Raw genomic sequence first — 23,585 nt, 5'->3', positions numbered from 1 at the left:
GCACAATATGAATAAAAAAGATTTTAATACGAATTTCAGCAAACAAACACCCTTAATGTGTTTATTCCTTTATTAAGATGTTCATGGTAATGTTTACTTTCACCGTTTCATTTAGGGAAACTCCTGAGGTAAATAAGTTAAATCTCTGAACTTTAATAATAAATCTAAATAAAATGCTGCGCTTCCCACCTCCAGTTGCAATGACTTCTGGGACTTCCAGGGCGAGTTTGGTGCTTAAGTCTGCATCAGTGCGTCCTCGATATCAAGATCACATCCGGGAAGTTTCACGCGTCCTCCGTACTTGCGGTCTTGAGTATTGGAACTGAACTTGGGCAGCTGATGATGACGTTGCACGAGGACGCAAGACCGCTGAAGAACGCATATTGAGAAACAGCCCATGTTAAGCTACAATTCACTGAAAAATGACGGGGTCATGATGATAACCAGTACAGAACTTTAATGACCAAAAGGGAACAATATTGGAATATTATTTTAATATCCCAAATATACTCTTTTAACAAACCTAAACTAGACACAAACTTGTCCCTCAAATATGATTGGTTGCTTGGAATGCTGTGGGGTGGATTTGAGGCAAAGGTGATTTCTTATTCTGCTATCACTTTAAGAAAGGTCACCGGCTTTAACTAGAATCAATCATCATGCTGTAAGACACCTGTACAGGAAAGCAAGAGCCAGAACAGATTACCCACTCCAGATAAACATGTCAGCTCTTCTGGAGAGCTGAAAGCGGCATCCGAAGCCGAGGTTTTAAGTTTTCCACAGGTTTCATCTCTTGAAGAATGAAAGAATTTGGACTACAGCCGGGGTATCGGTTTGCCTTTGATTATCTTTGATTCATAATGATCGCTGTTGTTGGCAAAGCAGAAAAAGAGATGTGTTCTTAACCGCTGCCCTTTTGTCTCTCTCGAATTTATAAGCGTATTTATTCTCCAGCAGTCTTTTGGCTATTGTGCTGGAATTGCTAAACTAATCCATGGAAATGACCTGTAATGTAGAGCTGGAGTGAATGTACTGCGCTGTAATGAATTACAGGGTTAGTTAGAAATACATTGTAATGTTTTAGTATGTATTTGGACTACAAAATCTATAGAAGCAAACTATGTAAACAGGAAAATGTTGCTTTGGTCTGAAAGCTTTAATAAATATTTTATTAATATATATTATAAATTAATAGGGTACACGTGGATGTATGCTAAAGCAGTGGTCCCCAACCACCGGGCCGCGAACCAGTACCGGTCCGTGGAACAATTGGTACCGGGCCACATAAGAAATCATAAATTATTTCTGTAGAAAATATTCCCCTAGCGACTTGTTTTCTTCCACTCACCCCCGCCATCTCACGTGAAATGGACTATCCCAAAATCCACCACGGAGTGGGAAGGATGATCGCTAGAATATAGCGCAGTGGTGGTTGTTGATAGTTTAAAGTTATAAAACAGGTATTATAGAGTCCAAATCAGCAGATCATTTAAGGATTGTGCATATATGTGAACAAGCATCGCTAAGTAAGTACCCGAAATCATTGCAAAATGTATCTATATGGAGTTTCACATAATCATACTCAGAGCTGTAACATGCCAATGCATACATTTTATTCGTCTATACGGTTGTATTATTGTTAATATGTTTGTCAGTTGAAATGTTTGGCACAGATGTTATGTATTTAATGCATATAAACCTTGATTGAAACATAATCAGACCGCGATAGTGCAACTAGCGCATGCGCACTGAGTTGTTCATGATTAACCTGGATGCACGAGCATAGCAGCTGTGTTCACGTGAAGGCCCCCTCACCTCCTCCCCCACCCCGGCCCACACCGGTCCGTTGTAAAATTGACAACTGTTGACCGGTCCGCGGTGACAGGCACGTGCACACATAGGGCTCAACCTGTGCAGTGAACATGCCCTTTTTAGTCTTGGATAGAAAGTGCCCTTCCAAAATGATCAAAAGTGCCCCCCCAACAACAACAACCCAAACCCCCCACCACCCCCCATCCCCCCCACCCCCCTGCTCTTCAAAAAATTTATCCTGCACATGCCCTTTGGACGATCTCTGCACGGGCCTGCGCGGTGATAAAAAGGTTGGGGACCACTGTGCTAAAGGACTTTAAGTTTGTCAGAAACCTGGGTTAAGCGCTTCCGCGGAACTGTATGCCATTACAAAATCAGTGTGTTAAAGGTCTTAAGGTTTAAGTGATATCCGATATAAAGTGGGTCTCAGATTGTACAAGAAGCACTGCATTAAATAAAATTGTCCCTGCCATGTCTTTAAAATATGAGCATTTATCTTACCTCAGTATATTCAATGGAGCTTCTGCGCTTGCCTGCCGATTCTGACAGGCATGTGCGAGTAATTGGATTGTTGTCTCGTTTAATGCTTGAGCAACTAAATGATTGGGAAAGTCTATTTAACTAAAATTTAAACAGCATAGAAATAAGGATGAATTGAAAATTAAATTGAATAATAGTGGGCGAGGCAGTGGCACAGTAGATAGTGCTGTCGCCTCACAGCAAGAAGGTCGTTGGTTCGAACCTCGGCTCAGTTGGTGTTTCTGTGTGAAGTTTGCATGTTCTCCCTGCCTTCGCATGGGTTTCCTCCGGGTGCTCTGGTTTCCCCCACAGTCTAAAGACATGCGGTACAGGTGAATTGGCTAGGCTAAATTATCCGTTATGTGTGTGGATGTTTTCCAGAGATGGGTTGCGGCTGGAAGGGCATCCGCTGTGTAAAAACTTGCTGGATAAGTTGGTGGTTCATTCCGCTGTGGTGACCCCGGATTAATAAAGGGACTAAGTCGACAAGAAAATGAATGAATGAATAATAGTTTGAACAAGCACCTATATATATATATATAAAAATATTGCTTTAGTCTGAAAGCTTTAATAAATATATTCAGCATGGAAAGTAAGTATTGAACATGTCAATATTTTTTTTATATATTTCTTAAAAAAAAAAAAAAAAAAAAAAAAAAAAAAAAATATATATATATATATATATATATATATATATATATATATATATATATATATATATATATATGTTTCTAAAGGTGCTGTTGAATTCTCCCCAGATCTTGGTAACAACCAAAGACATCCATATATGCAAAGAAAACTATATTAGTTTGCAAATGAAGTTATGCAAAATTAAATGACTCATGCAATATGCAAAATGAAAAAAATGATTGAGCACATGAAGAAAGAGAGCTGCAAAAAGGCGTGGAAAGCTCACACAGCAGCTGAAATCTTTTAGTTTTTCAGTAACTCTTTGCCTTTTGTCATTGTAAATGAATATTAGCTCCTTCAGTCCAACATCTACATTAGCAGAATGATGAAGATGAAAACAGAGTGGACATTTCAGCAAGACAATGGTCCAAAACACAGACAAGCAAACTCTCAAACACTTTCAGAGAAAGAAAATCAAGCTGCAGAATGGCCCAGCCAATCACCTGACCTGAATCCAATAGAAATACAAAATAAAGCTCAAATTTGATAGACGAGACCCACAGAACCATCAAGATTTTAACACTCTGTTGAAGTCCATAAAAAACTCCCACTGATCTCCATATGAGAGGCGTCTTTAAGCTGCCATCACCAAAAAAGCCTTTTATTAAAAAAGTATTAAACATGCTGAAACAAGCCGGATTTGACAATAATTATAGTATTATTTGAAAATAGCTCTTTACAGAAGCAGGGCTCTGGGTCAGTAAGTGCGATGGCATGCTGAAAGGCTCAGTCTGTGCTAATGCGTACAGTGCGGTTTGTCGTTTATTCATTCTGTTTTCCGATGACAGCAGAGACAGGGCTGAAGCAGCATGGAAAAGCCCAGAGAAGAGCAGCGAGTGAAGGAAAATCAGCTGGAAATAAGTGAGGCTCTCAGAGTTCTTGGAGAAAGTTGAACAGCTTTTCAACACCAGCCATCGGCTTTTACAGCCAAGAGTATCTCTGTACTATTTAATTTTGTGTGTCTCCACTCCTCTCCTGTTTTTATTTTCAGCCCTCATCGACCACCAAAACATACAGTACCTGTCACTTTGATGTGCATGCTGAAAATTATTCAGTAAATCATTTGTTGTTGTTTTTTTCTTCTTCAATTTTCACACTATTGTGAATCCAGGGGCGGACTGGGACTAAAAATCAGCCCTGACACTGTAGCCACACCATGGACACGCACATTCACTACTTATATTGGTGTACAGATGGTAAAATTATATAAGCAGTAACATATTTAAAAGATATTTAAACATTTAATGTATGTGACTGGAACAAAAACAACCCATGCATATATGCAATCATGTCATTCATTTTCTTTTCGGCCTAGTCCCTTTATTAATCGCCAACTTATCCTGCATATGTTTTACACAGCGGTTGCCCTCAAAGCTGCAACCCATTACTGAGTTACCCAATTCCCAATTGGCCTACCCAATTCACCTATAGCATGTGTTTGGACTTGTGAAGGAAACCCACACAATCATGCAAACTCCACACAGAAACACCAACTGACCCAGATGAAGCTCGAACCAGTGACCTTCTTGCTGTGAGGCGACAGCACTACCTACTGCGCTACTGCACTGCCCCCTTTCTAGTTCAGTTAATTTTATGTAATTGGCAATGTCTGACTTGACTGACTTTCCCTTTTAATGTTCCATCTCTGACAATTAGCTTGTGTTGGACTCACTGTTTGTTTGACATTCTTGCCAGATTTTGATTGTGTCTGCGTAACCTCAGATTGGGTCGGCCCATCTCGAAACCAGCCGGTTGTTGCCGATTGGGCCATTGCTTAACATTTACTATTATTCTTACTATTATCACCATCATCATCATAATATTCACATCTCTTATGAGATAAAAGCTGCCTACATTTAAAAAACAATACATATGAAAAAAATAAAAATAGCTGACCGGCCCACATTTAAAAAATGGTCCGGCCCTTCTGGCATTTGCCAGAATTGCCAGATGGCCAGTCCGCCCCTGTGTGAATCAACTGTGAAGACGTTTATGCCATTTACACAAGCATACTGTGTGTAGTCCATCATTACCCTCGCTGAAATTATTATAAAGACTTGCACTTGAATCTGGGTAAATACTGCAGAAATGAATATACACTACCTGACAAAAGTCTTGTTGTCGATCCCAGTTGAAAGAGCAACAAATAATAACGGTAACACTTTACAATAACAGTACATGAATAATGATGTATTAATATGTAAACTAAACATTAGTTTATTATAAATTAATGATGAGTTAAGGTCTGCACTAATCATGAATTAACTTTAACTACAACATGAGTCACATGAGTTCATGTGTAAATAACGACAACCTTAATGTAGTCCTCAAAGCTCATGATAGAGTCAGACACAATATCCATTCTGTTTCTGCTGCAGCATGACTTTACATTTACATTTACATTGAGTCATTTAGCAGACGCTTTTATCCAAAGCGACTTACAAATGAGGACAAGGAAGCAATTTACACAACTAAGAGCAACAATGAATAAGTACTAAAGGCAAGTTTCAGGTCTGTAAAGTCTAAGAAGGGAAGTATTAGTAGTATTAGTTTTTTTTGTTTTTTTGTACAGTTAGTGTGATATTCAAAGAGGCAATTGCAGATTAGGAAGTGTAGTGGAGACTAAATAGTTGAGTTTTTAGTCGTTTCTTGAAAGTAGCGAGTGACTCTGCTGTTCTGATGCAGTTAGGGAGTTCATTCCACCAACTGGGCAGATTGAGCGCGAGCGTTCGCGAAAGTGATTTCTTCCCTCTTTGGGATGGAACCACGAGGCGACGTTCATTCACAGAACGCAAGTTTCTGGAGGGCACATAGATCTGCAGCAGTGAGAGCAGATAAGAAGGAGCAAAGCCAGAAGTCACTTTGTAGGCAAACATCAGAGCTTTGAATTTGATGCAAGCAGCAACTGGCAGCCAGTGCAAACGGACTAGCAGCGGAGTGACATGTGCTCGTTTAGGTTCATTGAAGACCACTCGTGCTGCTGCATTCTGTACTGGACATTATTTCTGTTAAGTGACAAGACTTTTGTCTAAGCAGAGTCCGACCTTACTGTTCAAATTAAATCATTTACCTTTCATATAAGCCACTTCTAACACCAAATGATCAATTAGAAGACAAGTTATTATTTGTTGCTCTTAAAACTGGGATAGGCGACAAGACTTTTGTCGGGTAGTGTATATAATGCCCCGTGTGTTTTTTTAGACTTTATCTTTAGACGTCTTATAAAGAAAACCTATTAAAACATAGATATAATCTCTGCTGATTGTGTTTGTTTGTTAAAATTGTTGAAACATGTAAGAGTCATTACCATTTGTTGGTCACTCACGGAGCTCTTTTATAATCCAATTGTCAGTGGAAAGAATCCTGTTGGGTTTCTGTCAGGGAACCGGAGTGATGCAAATTTACGAGCTGACTTACATAAAGTCATAAGTTATCACTGCAGCACCATTAAAACGCTTTCTGACAATATTTATAAATTAGTTTATTCAATCCAATCTACTGGATTTGACGTTTGATGCTTTATTATTTCAGATATGATTGTCAGAGGGCTCTTAAGGAAATGGATGAGTGATTTTCCTTGCATCTGACTTGGATTATAAACATGCTCTCAACAGGTTATCGGTGCTCACTGACAAAATATGTGACCTACTTACTGCTCTGATGTTTTTTTTGTTGTTATTTTTTATGAAATATCCTGTTATGAAATCCATCTTTCCATTATTGCATAATACACAGAACGCCCATGGCAGTACACTTAAAAAAAAAAAAAAAGAAGAACGATTTTTCAGTTCTATTCACTTGACCTAAACAATTCATGTTTAATTAATACCATTGTGGCTATTTCTCATTTTTACATGACTGAATTGTGTTAAACTGACTTGAAATGGTCACTCTTTGGCATAACTTGAAGTTTCATTTAAAAAGTTCATGTTTCAATTAAGTTTTAATTTATACTTATCAACTATACCAATGTTAATGTGATGGTAGAATTAATGCTGAAAAGTACATAGAGATTTTGGACCACAATATGCTGTCTTCTGTTCTAGGGATGCCCATGCTTATTTCAACAAGACAATGCAAGACCACAGTCTGCACACATTACAAAGTACTGGCTGCAGAGGAAGAAGATACAGGTACTTGAATGGCCTACATGCAGTCCCGACCTGTCTTCAATTGAGAATGGTGCATTTTGAAGCACAAAGCGACAACGAAGAAGCTGCTACTGGCAGCTAGCTCTCTGCAACTCTCACATGTTAGCCCACTGAAGCTAAGCAGGGCTGCGCCCGGTCAGTACTTGGATGGGAGACCACATGGGAAAACTAGGTTGCTGCCGGAAGTGGTGTTAGTGAGGCCAGCAGGGGGCGCCCAACCTGTGGTCTGTGTGGGTCCTAATGCCCCAGTATAGTGACGGGGACGCTATACTGCTCAGTGAGCGCCGTCTTTCGGATGAGACGTTAAACCGAGGTCCTGACTCTCTGTGGTAGTTAAAAACCCCAGGATGTCCTTTGAAAAAGAGTAGGGGTTTAACCCCGGCATCCTGGCCAAATCTGCCCACTGGCCCTTGTCCATCATGGCCTCCTAACCATCCCCATATTCCAATTGGCTTCATTACTGTCTCCTCTCCACCAATCAGCTGGTCTGGCGCAAAACGGCTGCCGTCGCGGCATCCAGGTGGATGCTGGACACTGGTTGTGGATGAGGAGATCCCCCCCATTGTGTGTAAAGCGCTTTGAGTGCCCAGAAAAGCGCTATATAAATGTAAGGAATTATTATTTTTATTAACGAAGATCCTGTACTGTTGCCCACATTAAAAGTGCCATATACTGCATTAGTTTAATAAGCTAAATTGATCTCTGATACATAGGTTTACAGCTTTGACAAGTTCGAAAAAATCTCCAGAAAGAGTTTTATAAGCACATTTAATACTCTATAAAATACCCAAAGAATCAGAAGGTCCATGATTGACCATACATGGCTTGTGTCGTGAATATTAATGAGCTCTGCTCTGAAGTGCCACTCTTACAGACACGCACGCACACGCACACACACACACCATGTATGCTGAACACGGACAAACATAAACCCAATCAGAGTAACTTTTAACCACCTTTTCTCACCAGGGGCCTCATGTACGAAGACTTGCTTTGAATTTATACTAAAACATTGCATACGCACAAAGCTGTAAATGTGCAAACGCAGTAAAAAATGCGGATGTATGAAACCGATGCATATTCTCTTTGTACATCCGATTTAACGTGAAACTGAGCGCACGTGCACGAGCGCGAAACCCGTACTTGCCGCCTCCACCGTATGAATATGATAATGACTCTTTGGTAAAACCAAACAAAAAAGTAATGGCAAAAGCAAGCAAAAAGAGAAACTTTGAACAGAATGTGAATTGGAGGTTCTCCTTTCGGAGGTAGACCAGAGAAAAACTGTGTTATTGGCAAGTTTGTCCTCCGGAATTAATAACAAAAGAAAAAAACAGAGTGGGAGAGTTTAGCTGACGCAGATAACGCAGTGGGGTCTGAACATCGCACTGATTCGGATTCGCAAAAACAAAAACTGCAAAAAACTAAGCTCCTGGGACTCAGAAATGTATATAGCGGTACGTTTTTAGAATGAGACTGGGTTGATTGAATCATGTTTAATCAAAGTGCTATTTCTTTGAGGATATAGTAACATTTTCTTTTGATAGTTTGGGGTAGGAAATGTCTCCACAGGTGCATTAATCTTGGCACAATAAAATAATTACTCATACATTATTAGTTTTGCAAGTGTGTCACCAGTTTGACTTTAAAAATTAGGTGATGTTGAATGTGTTAACAACTGCAGTTCTAGTTATTTGGACAGGTCTGCTGGTTGTGGCTACTGTTGCCAGGGGGGCAAATATTTCTTGTTCCACCTTTTTATTGATGGAAAGCAGCCCACTAATCCCCTCTCCTGTGGATGAGTCAGAAAATCCCCTCAGAAGATCTGACTGACCATCACACGTTTACCACTTTAAATCATTTCTGACCTGAAAAAAAAAAAAAAAAAAACTTCTCTGACCTTCAGGTTTTGTCTTGTTTCTGGTCCAAATATCTATAAATATTTAAGCCAAGAAGCATTTTCTAGAAAACTAAAAATTGTTGGGTAATTTACTGAAAAAGTAAGTAAAAATTAATAGAGTTTATTCTTAAAATGAGCAAAAAAAAAAAAAAAAAAAAAAAAAAAAAAAAAAAAAAAAAAAAAATATATATATATATATATATATATATATATATATATATATATATATATATATATATATATATATAAAAAGCTAATGTCTGCTGCTTTCAAACATGCATTTGCTCTTGTTCGACATTTTCTTATAAAAATATAGTAAATTATAATACATATTATAGTGTTTTTGAAACCTACTATGTATCTGAGTAAAGAGTAAAGTATCAGAGTTAATAGTTGCTGTGGTAATCCACCAACAACTATAGTAATCTAAACAAATTGCTTATACTTTAATAAGTTAACAACAAATTAAGCAAACTACGGTATTAATTGCAGTTGATTCATTCCCACTACAGTATGCTAACAAAGCGTTGTAAAAACTATAATAAATGTAGTATAATATACTTTACTATAGCATGGTTAAAAAATACTATAGTATTTAAGAGTGCTTTTTTCACGTGGGTGTTAAAAGTGCACTTTAAAGGTTTAGATTTGTAGGATTTGTTTTGTTATATTAATTATCTTACTTCAGAATTTGTTCTGGTTATGATCACTAATTCTAACTGCGTATTCACGGCAGAATAATAATAATAATAATAATAATAATAATAATAATAATACATTACGAAATCAGAACAACAACCCATCCATGAAAAAGCTTCATATCGGATCATAATAAGCATTTGGCGCCCTCTGGTGTATATACTTTAAAAAGAAAATTGGTTGTGTTTGGGTAAAGACACTGAAAAAGTTGCCAGAATATGGTTGGAACATGGTAATAGTCGAAAACAAGAAATTGAAATAATATTAAATATTTTTATAAATATATTCTGACATATATATATATATATATATATATATATATATATATATATATATATATATATATATATATATATATATATATATATATCATCTTTTGATTTCATCCCTTTACTTTGCATATATTACGCAAATACGCTTTATTGATTATCAGCTAAGTGTGAACTCTTGAAATGTCTAATAAACTTGTTTAATCCCGCCCCTGTTCGCAGCGCTGCACGACAGAATATCGCATGCTCAAACTCTGATGTGATTGCAGCTTTAAGGGAGCAGGAGAGACCAGTTGAGAGAAAGAAATAGAGAGAGAGACGGATGCACTTTTGAGCCCTGTGCTATTGAATACTTAAAAATAAAGAACATTTTCACTTACCTTATCGCTGACCCTGTCTTCTTCTTCCCACAACAAAGAAAGTTTCCACAAATATATGCAGTTTTGCATTGATGCAGCCAAGATGCACAAAATCCTTAAGATGAATGAATTTAAATTAAAAGTGAGTGAATTATAATGTGGCAATGCAATGAAAAACTATTTTAGGAACCTTTATTTTTAAGTGTGCATAACAAAACATAGATGTTTATTCCTAAACAAATCTCCATTATATTTCACACATTTAAAGCAAAAATTTGCAGATTCAGCAAGATGAATGAGTTTCATTAGGATTGATGCTTGTAAAGACATGAAAGTTAAAGATAGCATAAATAAACTCTGAATTATAATGTGGCAATGCTGTGAAAAACAATATTTGAACCTTTATTTTTAAGAGCGTACAGAACAAAACAATGTTCGGGCCTTAAAAAAAATAAATCTTCATTATGATTTCAAGTAAAAACATAAAGCAGACTGACCAGCCCTCATGTGCTTGTGTATCTGATTGAACCATGAACCCATGATGAGCGCTGTTGTACTGTAATGTTTACGCACGCAACCTTCCATGTCACCATCCAATAAATCAAACAATCATTTACCAGCGATCTCAATACAAAAATATCCACATACCGATTGAAGGCTTTTTATTATCTGTTAATTTTCAACATTTAACACTGTTAGATTTGAACACTGTATTTTACACATATCAGTCGATGCTTCATAATAATAATAATAATAGCAACTTCGATTTTGAGTGTCTGTGTGCATCTGTAAGTATATAAAGTTGATCATTTGTGTGTAACCGAGCAGCTTTAAACAGATGTGGTTAAAGGCACGTGTGGACGGTTGGCATGGCCAGGCTGTTGGGCATTTCTCTTGGCATGTCCTCTGTTTGTCCGTGTGTGAAGACCTCGGTGTGTGTGGAGAGGAGAGCGTCTTCGGCCAGAGCTGCTGCAGTCAGAAGGTCACAATCAAAAACATTGAAACAAACATGCATTTTTTTTTTTTTTTGTTAAACTACACTGTAAAACATATCCAGGTTAATGGAGTAATGCATTTACTAGCATGAGCAAACTATGAATAATGCATTTATTACAGCATTTGTTCATGTTAGCGTTATAAAAATAAGTGATTTCATTGTTAGTTCATGTTAAATCCTGACACATTAACTAATGTTAACATGCATGAATTTGGATTTTAACAATGCATTAGTAAATGTTGAACTATTATTAAAAAATGCTGTACAAGTATTGTTCATTATTAGTTCATGTTATCAACCTAAATGTATAGGTTAGTTAGTAGTTTTTTTCATTTGCCCCTATGTATTTATGCTTTTGAATTATGGGATCTTGATCTTTCCTCCAACGACTTTAAACCTTGAAAAGTTCCAAAAAAGTGCCTTTTTTAATAGTTTAAAATGATAAATTTTCTAGGTTTGTGTTATATATTACGATACAAAAACCTTGTAATAGACTGCCAGTACTTTTTCTGTTATTATTATTTATAGGTTTTTTTTTACCTTTATTATGATAGGACAGTAGAGAATTTAGATGGGAAAGTATTCGGAGAAGAGAGAGGGGAAGGATCAGCAAAGGACATCGAGCTCGGGTCACCGTAAGCATGTTGGTACCATATACTAGACTACTGGCACCGACACATTTTCTGTTATTTTACACTTACTAAATGTCAACAAAAGTCACTTTGTTAAATTGTAGAGTTGAATTTTCAACATTAAGAGCCAAGAGAGCAGAGCTCAACATCCCACAATGCAATTCACAATAGTAAATAAATGGAAAACACTTGTATTACTGTGTACTGTATATGGTATTCAATGTGAAAAGTCCAACACAATCTCACGGCAATTCGTAACTTTTTCTTTTAGTGGCTGATTCGTATGAATTCATACGATCTAATTCGTACAATTTAGTATGATTTGCTCATCCCCCAATGACGGTTTGGGTTAGGGGTGGGGTTAAGCCTGGTTTATACTTCTGCGTCAAGTGACCGGCGTAACCCACGGCGCATGCAACGTGCGTAGCTGTGCATTTATACTTCTGCGCGCTGTCTCAATTGGTCTGCATTAACACTTCCGAAACGCTAGTTGGCAGTGAGGTGTAAATGTTCCTCTGTGTTGAGTTTCTTCGCTTCTGTTTTGCTTTTCCTGAACACTTCCTGTTTGTACAAGTGGCTCAAACTCGCTCATTTTGAGGCAGGAACCGGCGGACGTGCAACAACTTTAACTGTGAGGTAAACACAAAACATAACTTTCCATCCGGAGCTCCTTCACGGAACTCCACACTTGTAAACAATCGCTCACGCCATTCGCGCGGCTCTCGGTCCCGCCCAGACTCGTCAGCGCTACCAAGCCGACCAATCACAGAGCTTGCGCTACGCGTTGTTGAGACGTGTAGTTACATTTTTTGAGAGGTGCACGTCAGTGACGCCGACGGCCACGGTGAAGGGCTTTGTGCCAGCGCCGTAGCATACAACGGCATTTGACGCAGAAGTATAAATCAGCCTTTAGGTGCCACGCCTCCTTTTTAAAATCGTACAATGTTGTACGACTGAACTCGTGCGAATTCGTACGAATTAGCCACGAAACTGGCAAAACATAAAATACTTACGTTTTCTCGTGAGATCAGGCTGGAAAAGTCCTTTACTAATAAACTTCACATTTGCCCTGGAATGGCTAACCTAATGGTTCTGATAAACAGGCACATGCAGGTGGATATAAATCATCGTTCTTTCACGAGGCATGGGCTGGTATAAGATTCTGACAAATGATAACCTTGCAAATAAATATCACGGTTATACGGTATCACGGTATTGAGATTACTGCTCTAAAATATATTCTTTTTGAATGTTTGGGTAAAAAACAAAACCTTTTTCCCCATTGTACTCAATATGTTTTAATCTGAGAAAAAAATGTAAAATATTTCGAATAAAGAATTTAAATGAATTTTCGACTTCTGCTGTGTTCATTTGTTTTAAAAAATACTGATTTATTTACAATTTCAAACAACATCTTTGGAGATCTTATCTGCTGGAGATACTGCTGTTCTAAAAAACAACAAAGAAATGAAAATAAAAATTCTTACTCATACCTTAGGAATGGTATAGCAGAAAATTTTGACGGTTTAAAAACCTTGACTTTTACAAATCGCGGTATGCCTTGAACATCTGTCACATGTTTTTTTTAAATTATTTTTTTTATCAGAAACTAATATTATGGCACGAGATTCTAGCCTTTCTTATTTTTTTAATCAGAGAATACACTCTAAAAAAGTCTGTGACTTTAACGGTAAAAAACTGTAAACATCCTACAGTAAATCATTGTTACTTCTCTGTAAAGTAAAAGTTCACCTAACTTAAAATCGTTAGGCAACTTGCTGCAGTTCAATATTTTGGGTAAAAAGTTGAGTCAACCCAAAATAGCTGTGCAGCAAGTTGCCTTTAAATTGAGTCAACTTTTTTTAAAGTGTTGGTTGACAGTAAATAAGCTTAATGTATTTCAAGAGTTCACACTTAGCTGATGACTGATTATAAAGCTTGTTTGACATGCTGTCCTGGGAGAGAGCCCTGAGCCCACAGGATCCTCGAGCCCCGGGCTCCCTCCCATTTGCAAGGTAAGAGGGGAGTTTGAGCTCAGGTAGATCTGGAGAACTCCCGCGCTGTAGTTGCTAATGAACAGATAGTGATTGCTCTTAGGAGATAACTACTTACTAAGAGCATGTCTATGGTGGCGATTTGGATTAGTCGATTAACTTAAGTTGGATGTTTTTGGATGGTGGGAGGAAGCCGGGGATCCCAGGGAAAACCCACACAAGCATGAGAACGTGTAAACTCTTCACATAAACAGCAGCTGGCTTGGTAAGGACTAAAACCAGTGACGTTCTTGTTGTGAGGCTACAGTGCTAACCACTGGGCCGTCGTGCCACCAATCTAGGAAAGGGGTGGATGGGGGGAAATGAAGATGGCTGTTGTATAGAGCTTAGGGTATTTATAGTAGCTTAGGAATCATCTGATTGGAGAATCATGGATTGGATGATGCGGGACTTCAGCTGTATGTGAAACCACAATATGAACTTGTATGTCAAGTACTTTGCATATATTGCTGTACATCAGGTTTCTATGTGGGTTTAATAAATTTGACATGATGACGAGTAAACAATGACAGAATGTTTTTTTTTTTTGAGTGAACTAACCTTTTAAACTTAAAAAATGTATACTGAATGAAAGCAGACATTTTTGCAATATTTCAAAATATACATTGCATATATGACATTTTATAAATCATAATATGAAGTTCTATGTCATATATGTACTTTGCACATATTGCCATATACGATTTCTATGTGGGTTTAATAAGTTTGACATGATGATGAGTAAACAATGACAGAAGGGATTTTTTTAAATGTGAACTATCCTGTTAAACTTGAAAAAAAAAAGTAAACAGCTATTTTTGCAATATTTCGAAAGATATGTTGCATGTACACTACCTGACAAAAGTTTCAGGAACAACAAATAATAACTTGACTTCTAGTTGATCATTTGGTTTCAGAAGTGGCTTATATGAAGGGCAAAGGCCTCTAGATTACACTTATTTTACCAAAATAAAATATGATCATGCTTTGATTTTTTATGATTTAATTGGGACAGAAAGGTCTAACTTTGCCTAGTTAAAAGTCTTGTCAAAGAAATAATGTCTAGTATAGAATATAAAGTCATGGTGCTGTGGAAACAGAATAAATACTGTGTCTGACTCCATCATGAGCTTTGAGGACAGCATCCATACATCTCTGCAATGACTCAAATCACTGATTAATAAAGTCATCTGGAACGGCAAAGAAAGCGTTCCTGCAGGACTCCCAGAGTTCATCAAGATTCTTTGGATTCATCTTCAATGCCTCCTCTTTCATCTTACCCCAGACATGCTCAATAATATTCACTTCTTGTGACTGGGCTGGCCAGTCCTGGAAAACTTTGATCTTCTTTGCTTTCAGGAACTTTGATGGAGGCTGAAGTATGAGAAGGAGCGCTATCCTGCTGAAGAATTTGCCCTCTCCTGTGGTTTGTAAGGTAATGAGCAGCACAAATGTCTAGCTCAGGCTGTTGACGTTACCATCCACTTTGCAGATCACCTCCATACTGAATGTAACCCCAAACCATGACCTTTCCTTCACCAAACTTGACTGATTTCTATGAGAATCTTTGGTCCATGTGGGTTCCAACAGGTCTTCTGCAGTATTTGTGATGATTGGGATGCAGTTCAACAGATGATTCATCAAAAAAGTCGACCTTCTGCCATATTACCAAATGATCAACTAGAAGTCGAGTTATTATTTGTTACTGGGATTGATGACAAGACTTCTGTCAGGTATTGTCTGACATTTTGTTTATATGCTAAATGTTAATATGAACTTGTATTTTGTTTCTAATATGAACTTATTTTTGTCATGTACGATGATGAGAAAACAATGACAGAATGTTGATCTTCTGAGTGAACTATCCTTTTAAAGGGCCATGACACCCCCCACTTTCGGTTAAAGTCTACTTCAGAATTTTTTCAAAAGATGCATGATTAATGGGCTCCGCGAACATCGTGCAGGAGTGGGCGTGGCCAGCAGGGGAGAAGGGGAGCGAACAACTGTAGATGTCAGTTAGCTCACAAATGGAGTCAGTTAGCTCACAAATGGAGACAAACCGTGAGGAGACGCATGAGTTTATAGTTTACAAAGTTAAAATGCAAAGAAATAAACAGTAATTTAATGCCCTGCTACATTTGTTATTCGTCATTTCATATACAGACAACCACAATTTATATCATTATAAAGGTAATCGTGCTTATATAAACACTATAAATGAGGACTTCTCCCTCAATCCCCGGGTCTGAATCATAGATCTAAATGCAGACTCAGTGCAGCAGGTCTCCTGACCTGTCTATTTTAACCATTAGTCCTGCTGGTAATCTGGAGGATTTAGGCAAACACAGCAGCTCGGCGATGTGTCTGAATGTGAATGAACTCCTGATACAAGACAACATCCGCCATTCTCCAATTCTCGTGCTGCTCTCCCGACAAAAATGCTTGCATCACACACACAGCTTTGCTGTATGATCGGCCCTGACAGGATCGCGGGGAGAAACATGCAACAAACCCTGCGGATTATGGAAACAAACACATACGAGCCTTCATGAACGGCTACTGCGTGCCCGTGGTTCCGTGTCTCACAGCTTGAGCTTGGCACTGGTCTGGCAGGTCTGCGTCTGCCTTGCCTTCGGAAAGCGCGTGCTGTCATGCTCTCATGAATAATTAAGCAGCCGGCTCTTCTCATAGGATAAGGAAACTCCGCTATGAATAATAATGAGAAACCGACGCGCCATCATTGCACTTGCGGTACTTCGCTACGTCGCCGATTTTGATCCCTCCCCAAAAATCATTTTAAACCCGGAAGTTGAAATTAGCTGACAAAAGCTCCAAATTATCCAGTTTTCCCCACAATTAAAGCTGACAGGTGCTAACATTGTCTTAACTGATGCTCGACACGCACAAATCTGTTAATATATAAAAAAAAGTTCTCCAGGGTGTCCTGAACCTTTAAACTGTAAAGGACTGACAGTCTGATCTAGTGATACTCACAAGGGGGCACAGGGAGGATCACAGATGTGAAGTTCGGCATCGGGATGTGCTCCGTCAGGATCCCTCTGGAGAGAACAGACTCTGTAGCCGTGCTGAATAGAAGCGGCTCAGCATTGGACTCTACAGAGAGGCAGAAAAGTTCCTGTTTTATTTCAATTCCGACCTGTTCATACTTTAACTGCAGGTAAGGCCGCAAAAGAGCCTCGGCTCCCTCAGAGAACTAATGATGGGTCTTAACCTAAACCTAAGAGCTTAGACTGAGACTGATGGACTCCGGACCGGGATCTCCTATGGAATCTTAACCAGCTTTGAGTTCACTGATGTTTACACTGGAGATGGTCTACGGTAACTCTCCACGATGTTTCTGGACCACCGAAATCCAAGAGTTTTTATACACTGATCCTAAATCAGCACTGCGGCAACTCAGAGGAACGTTTCATAATTCAGACGTCTTAGGCTTCTGATTGAACTTGGTCTCAGATGTTTCTTCTATAGAGTTTCTTTGGAGAAATAAACAGTGTGGAAAGACAGTTTTTGACATGCACTGTAATATGAGCTTTGTGAGCTTTTACCTTTGTGAAAAAGAACTAGTATGCTTTAAAAAAGTTCTTATGAAGATATAAACTTTGGAGGAATTTACTGAATGACTAATGGTTTTAGACACAACATACTGTTGTTAATACAGTAGTTATAGTTAACTTGTTGATGCCAAAAGTCAGAGGAGAATGGCCAGACTGGTCCCAGCTGATAGAAAGGCAACAGTAACTCAAATAACCACTCGATACAACTGAGGTATGCAGAAGAGCATCTCTGAAAACACAACACTTCCAACCTTGAGGCAGATGGGCTACAGCAGCAGAAGATCACACAGGGTGCCACTCCTGCTAAGAACAGGAAACTGAGGCTACAAATCGCACAAACTCCCCAAAAATGGAAAATAAAAGAATAGAGAAATGTTGCCTGCTCTGATGAGTCTCGATTTCTGCTGCGACATTCAGATTGTAGAGTCAGAATTTGGGGTCAACAACATGAAAGCATGGATCCATCCTGCCTTGTATCAACAGTTCAGGCTGGTGGTGGTGGTGTAGGGGTGCGGGGGATATTTTCTTGCCACCCTTTGGGCCCATCAGTACCAATTGAGCATCTTGTCAACACCACATCCTATCTGAGTATTGTTGCCGATCATGTCCATCCCTTTATGACCACAGTGTCCCCCATCTTCTGATGGCTACTTCCAGCAGGATAACGTGCCATGTCATAAAGCACGAATCATCTCAGACTGATTTCTTGAACATGACAATGAGTTCACTGTACTCAAATGGTCACCTCAGATTTATAAGGTTCTATCTGACATATTTGTCAAAATTGAGTTATTGACATATTCTTATTAAATAACAACTTAAAATAATGAGATATTTTTATTTTTAAAGTTGTTTATATTTTAAGACTTTTTATTAAAAAAAACAAAAACAAATGTTACATACATACTGCTATATGGAACTCAAAACTTTGAAGCTCAATATCTCAAAATTATTCAGAACGCAGAGAGAACCTTATAATTCCAAGGTGGCGAAATGGCCTCCATAGTCACCAGTTCTCAATCCAATAGAGCACCATTGGGATGTGGTGGAATGGAAGGTTCGCAAAAAAATCTGCAGCAACTTCGTCATGCTATCATGTCATTATGGAGCAAAATCGGAGGAATATTTCCAGTACCTTGTTGAATCTTTAGCACGAAGCAGTAAGTCAGTTCTGAAGGCAAAAGGGGGTCCAACCCGCTACTAATGAGGTGTACCTAATAAAGTGGCTGGTGAGTGTGTATATATATATATATATATATATAGTGTGTAAATATATATATAACTTACACACACACACACACACACACACACACACACACCCACACACATATATATATATATATATATATATATATATATATATATATATATATATATATATATATATATATATATATATATATGTTATGCATCCCCCAATTTTTATAGGTAAAAAATAGCAATTTAATTATAATTATTACTCTGTGATTTTATTTTGTGATATTTAGTTTGTGTTTACTTGGTTCTTTTGTTCCTGACTATAATAAAGAAAAATATACATGGTTTGCTTAGACTTCAGAATGTCGTTTCAAAGACTGAACCTAAAAAATAATCAGGTAATCAGGTAAAAACTATGAAGCCTGTTTAGTGATCTACCACTAGGGGGCGATCTGAATGGAGCCACATGCGGAGGACCATTGAATTTTCCAAACATTTCCAAACAGTAAAGACGTAAATCTCTGTTCATTAAAATCATGTAATCTTGCCAATTTGATTCGGTCTCCGAACCCCTTACTCGAAACCAAAGATTCGTAAAGGTTTCGAAGCTTCATGATGCTAGGCTAGGGAATGAATTTATGTTTTAGAGCTCTCTGGAGCATTTGTACTGAATGTTTGACGCCATCTGGTACAACACAACATTACTGAGCTGTTACCAGAAAAAATCCTGTGGTTTAACATTGGGTGGTGTGCTGGGTCATCCCCTCTTTGTTAGTGACTAGACCACTTGGGGTACCATGCCAATGGTCGATCCACAAGTAAATAAATATAATGAATGAAAATGCACTAATTGTGTGGCGTTTTATTTTGGGGTTGGGTTATCATGGTGCACTGAGTCTGCGAGCTATTTGGGATATTGGCCTGGTCCGATGAACGCCCTGGCTTGCAGTGGCCCAACAGTGAAAAAAGCTGCTTATTAGCATCAGTTGTAAATTTTCTTTCTTCAGGGATGAAAGCACATTTGTTGAGTACCTGTGGCTGGCAGTGATTCTGATCCTCTGGTGGCTTCTTCCCCCAGGAGCATCTCCATCAGCAGGCTGTCCACGCTGGCTCTGCCCAGGAGACGCATGAGCTGCAGCTGCTCTAGCATCTGCCAAGCCACACTCTGCAGTGTGGTCAGCAACAGCAGCAGCTCCCCGAATCGACCGCGCTGCTCACTCGTGGCCTCGTCCAGCAGCACCTGCGCCTGGAACCGCAGACGCCGCACAGCCTGAGCACACTGAAGACCAGGACAATCTGAAACACACACTGACATCAGTTAGAAATCAAGTATGACAGACACATTCATCTGAGAAAACATCTGTCAGTGAGTTAGGAAAATGATAAACACAATTTGTACCGGCCATTTTTTCTGTAATAGAGGAGAATATTATTAAAGTTGAAATTATAAAAAGTTATTAGCCCTCTTGTGATTTTTTTTAAAATAGTGTAAAGACAACTAAAGTCCACTAATCACTTTAACACAACAGGTTGACTCACTTTTTTAAGTAAAGCCAAATAATCACTTTAAAAGCAAGGAGTTTAATCACTTTTTAAGTTGATTATTTGCTTTAAAAGCAAGAAGTTTACTCACTTTTTAAGTAAAGTCAACTAATCGAGTTAAAAGCAACAAGTTAAATTACATTTTAGCAGTCAACTAATCAAGTTAAAAGAATTGAGTTCACTCACTTTTTAAGCAAAGTCAACTAATCACTTTAAAAGCAACAGGCTTGCTCACTTTTTAAGTAGTCGGATAACTGCTTTAAAAGCAATGAGTTTACTCACTTAAGTAGTCGATTAATCACTTTAAAAGCAAACAGTTTACTCACTTTTTAAGTAGTCAACTAATTGTTTTAAAAGTAACAAGTTTTTTTGTTGATCAATTGCTTTAAAAGCAAGGAGTTTACTCACATTTCAAATAAAATCAACTAATTGCTTTAAAAGCAACAGGTTTACTCACTTTTTTTATATAAAGTGAAATAATTGCTTAAAAAACAATGGGTTTACTCACTTATTAAGTAGTTAATTAATCGCTTTAAAAGCAACGAGTTTACTCACTTTTTAGTAGTCAACTAGTTGAGTTAAAATAAATAGGTTTACTCATTAAGTAGTTGATTAATCACCTTAAAAGCAACGAGTTTACTCAATTTTTAAATAGTCAACTAATTGGTTTAAAAGCCACGAGTTTACTCAAGTTTGAGTATTCTACTAATGGGTTTAAAAGAAACGGGTTTACTCACTTTTTAAGTAAAGTCAAGTAATCGCTTAAAAAGCAACAAGTTTAATCAGTTTTTAAGTAGTCGATTAATCGCTTTAAAAGCAACAAGTTTACTCAGTTTTTAAGTAGTCGATTAATCGCTTTAAAAGCAACAAGTTTACTCAGTTTTTAAGTAGTCGATTAATCGCTTTAAAAGCAACAAGTTTACTCAGTTTTTAAGTAGTCGATTAATCGCTTTAAAAGCAACAAGTTTACTCAGTTTTTAAGTAGTCGATTAATCGCTTTAAAAGCAACAAGTTTACTCAGTTTTTAAGTAGTCTATTAATCGCTTTAAAAGCAACAGGATTAAGCACTTTTAAAGTTAAGCCAACGAATCACTTTAAAAGCAATGAGTTTACTCACTTTTTACTAGTCAACTAATCAAATTAAAATAAATGGGTTTACTCATTAAGTTGTTGATTAATCGCTTTAAAAGCAACATGATTAAGCACTTTTTAAGTAAAGTCAACTAATTACTTTAAAAGCATCAGGTTTACTCACTCTTTAGTAGTCAAGTAATCAAGTTAAAATAAACAGGTTTACCCATTAAGTAGTCGATTAATCGCTTTAAAAGCAATGAGTTTGTTTACATTTTAGTAGTCAGCTAATTGAGTTAAAAGAAACAGGTTTACTCACTTTTTAAGTAGTCGATTAATAGCTTTAAAAGCCACGAGTTTACTCACTTTTTAAATAAAGTCAACTAATTGCTTTAAAAGCCACGAGTTTACTCAAGTTTGAGTATTCTACTAATTGGGTTAAAAGAAACGGGTTTACTCACTTTTTAAGTAAAGTCAAGTAATCGCTTTAAAAGCCACGCGTTTACTTACTTTTGAGTAGTCGATAAATCACTTTAAAAGCAACTAGATTAAGCACTTTTAAAGTTAAGCCAACAAATCACTTTAAAAGCCATGGGTTAACTCACTTTATAGCAGTCAACTAATCGAGTAAAAAAATAAAATGTACTCACTTTTTAAGTAAAGTCAACTGATCACTTTAAAAGCATCAGGTTTACTCACTCTTTACTAGTCAAGTAATCGAGTTACAATAAACGGGTTTACTCATTAAGTAGTCAATTTATCGCTTTAAAAGCAACGAGTTTGTTTACATTTTAGTAGTCAGCTAATTGAGTTAAAAGAAACAGGTTTACTCACTTTTTAAGTAGTCGATTAATCGCTTTAAAAGCCACGAGTTTACTCACTTTTGAGTAGTCAATTAATCACTTTAAAAGCAACAGGATTAAGCACTTTTAAAGTTAAGTCAACTAATCACTTTAACAGCAACGAGTTAACTCACTTTTTAGCAGTCAACTAATCAAGTTAAACAAATTTACTTAATTTACTTTTAAGTCAACTAATCACTTTAAAAGCAATGGGATTACTCACTTATTAAGTAGTCAATTAATTGCTTTAAAAGCAACAGGTTAACTCCCCTTGTACTTGTCAACTAATCGAATTAAAGTAAGCGGGTTTACTCATTAAGTAGTCGATTAATTGCTTTAAAAGCAACATGATTAAACACTTTTAAAGTTAAATCAACTAATCGCTTTAAAAGCAACGAATTAACTCACTTTCAGCAGTCAGCTAATCGAGTTAAAAGAATTGAATTTACTCTCTTTTTAAGTAAAGTCAACTAATCGCTTTAAAAGCAACAGGTTAAACAACTTCTGTTAAAACCAAAATAAACATTTGGAGTGAAAAAAAGTAATTAAAATAAGCCTTAACTTTGCACGTGTACAAAAAATGATCCAGCTCTGCTCAAACCAAAAGTAAATAAAGCACAGCAGTTCTTCCAGCCTGGCTCCAGTCTTATAATCAGACCTGCAGGCCAACAGGCAGAAACGTCCAACAATCCACTATCGGCACGTCCACGATATTAATAGATCCTCATAAAACTTCACGAAACCAGAGAAGACAGTACAACACAGCAGTGCCAGGAACAAGAGCAGACACTGCTGGCACAGACGGCGTGTTTAAACCGGGAATACACCAATGATCCCTGACTAACCTGGGGCGAAGAAGACGATGGTTTTCAGACAGACGAACTCGGTGTCTGTGATGTTCAGCTCTTTCAGAGGCCGCACCAACTCTTCCAGGATACGAACCGCTACCTTCGACATCTCCTGCTCACTGCCGCCAACAGGAATGATGAAGTCGTTTCCTGCACAAACACAATATAATCACAAATCATACCCTGATAAAAGCAATCACTGTCAGAATGTTCATTTGTAATGCAAAATTATTATTATTTTTAAATATTTTTCAAAGGATGTTTAACAGAGCAAGGACTTTTTTTTTTTACAATATTTCTGATTTTTAAAATTTTTTTTTGTTTTATTAAAAACTATTTTTTATTGTTTTATTGTATATATATATATATATATATATATATATATATATATATATATATATATATATATATATATATATATATATATATATATATATATATATATATAA

General features: G+C 37.3%; 1 protein-coding gene and 1 long non-coding RNA gene across 6 annotated transcripts in view; both read right to left on the bottom strand.

Moving 5' to 3' along the window:
- Positions 1-10,574: 10,574 nt before the first annotated feature.
- The window catches only part of hnf4b (hepatic nuclear factor 4, beta), a 28,666-nt gene continuing 15,655 nt past the window's right edge, over positions 10,575-23,585 (bottom strand). For 2 of the 5 annotated variants that reach the window (XM_087258845.1, XM_087258844.1), the window contains 4 exons: positions 23,134-23,286; positions 19,866-20,129; positions 17,056-17,175; positions 10,575-11,365 (listed from right to left, as the gene is read on the bottom strand). In XM_087258845.1, the coding sequence (XP_087114971.1) occupies positions 11,244-11,365; positions 17,056-17,175; positions 19,866-20,129; positions 23,134-23,286 (659 nt within the window). In that variant the 3' untranslated portion in view covers positions 10,575-11,243. 5 annotated transcript variants of the gene reach the window in all.
- Positions 12,125-16,492, bottom strand: LOC147843284 (uncharacterized). The gene is made up of 2 exons (XR_015496524.1): positions 13,886-16,492; positions 12,125-13,806 (listed from the first exon to the last, which is right to left on the bottom strand). It is a non-coding gene; the product is annotated as an uncharacterized LOC147843284 (long non-coding RNA).

The sequence above is a fragment of the Danio rerio genome, chromosome 7, assembly GCF_052040795.2.
Source record: "Danio rerio strain M-AB ecotype USA chromosome 7, GRCz13ab, whole genome shotgun sequence".
In the NCBI taxonomy this organism is placed as follows: domain Eukaryota; kingdom Metazoa; phylum Chordata; class Actinopteri; order Cypriniformes; family Danionidae; genus Danio; species Danio rerio.
This window is presented reverse-complemented; position numbering and strand designations above follow the sequence as displayed.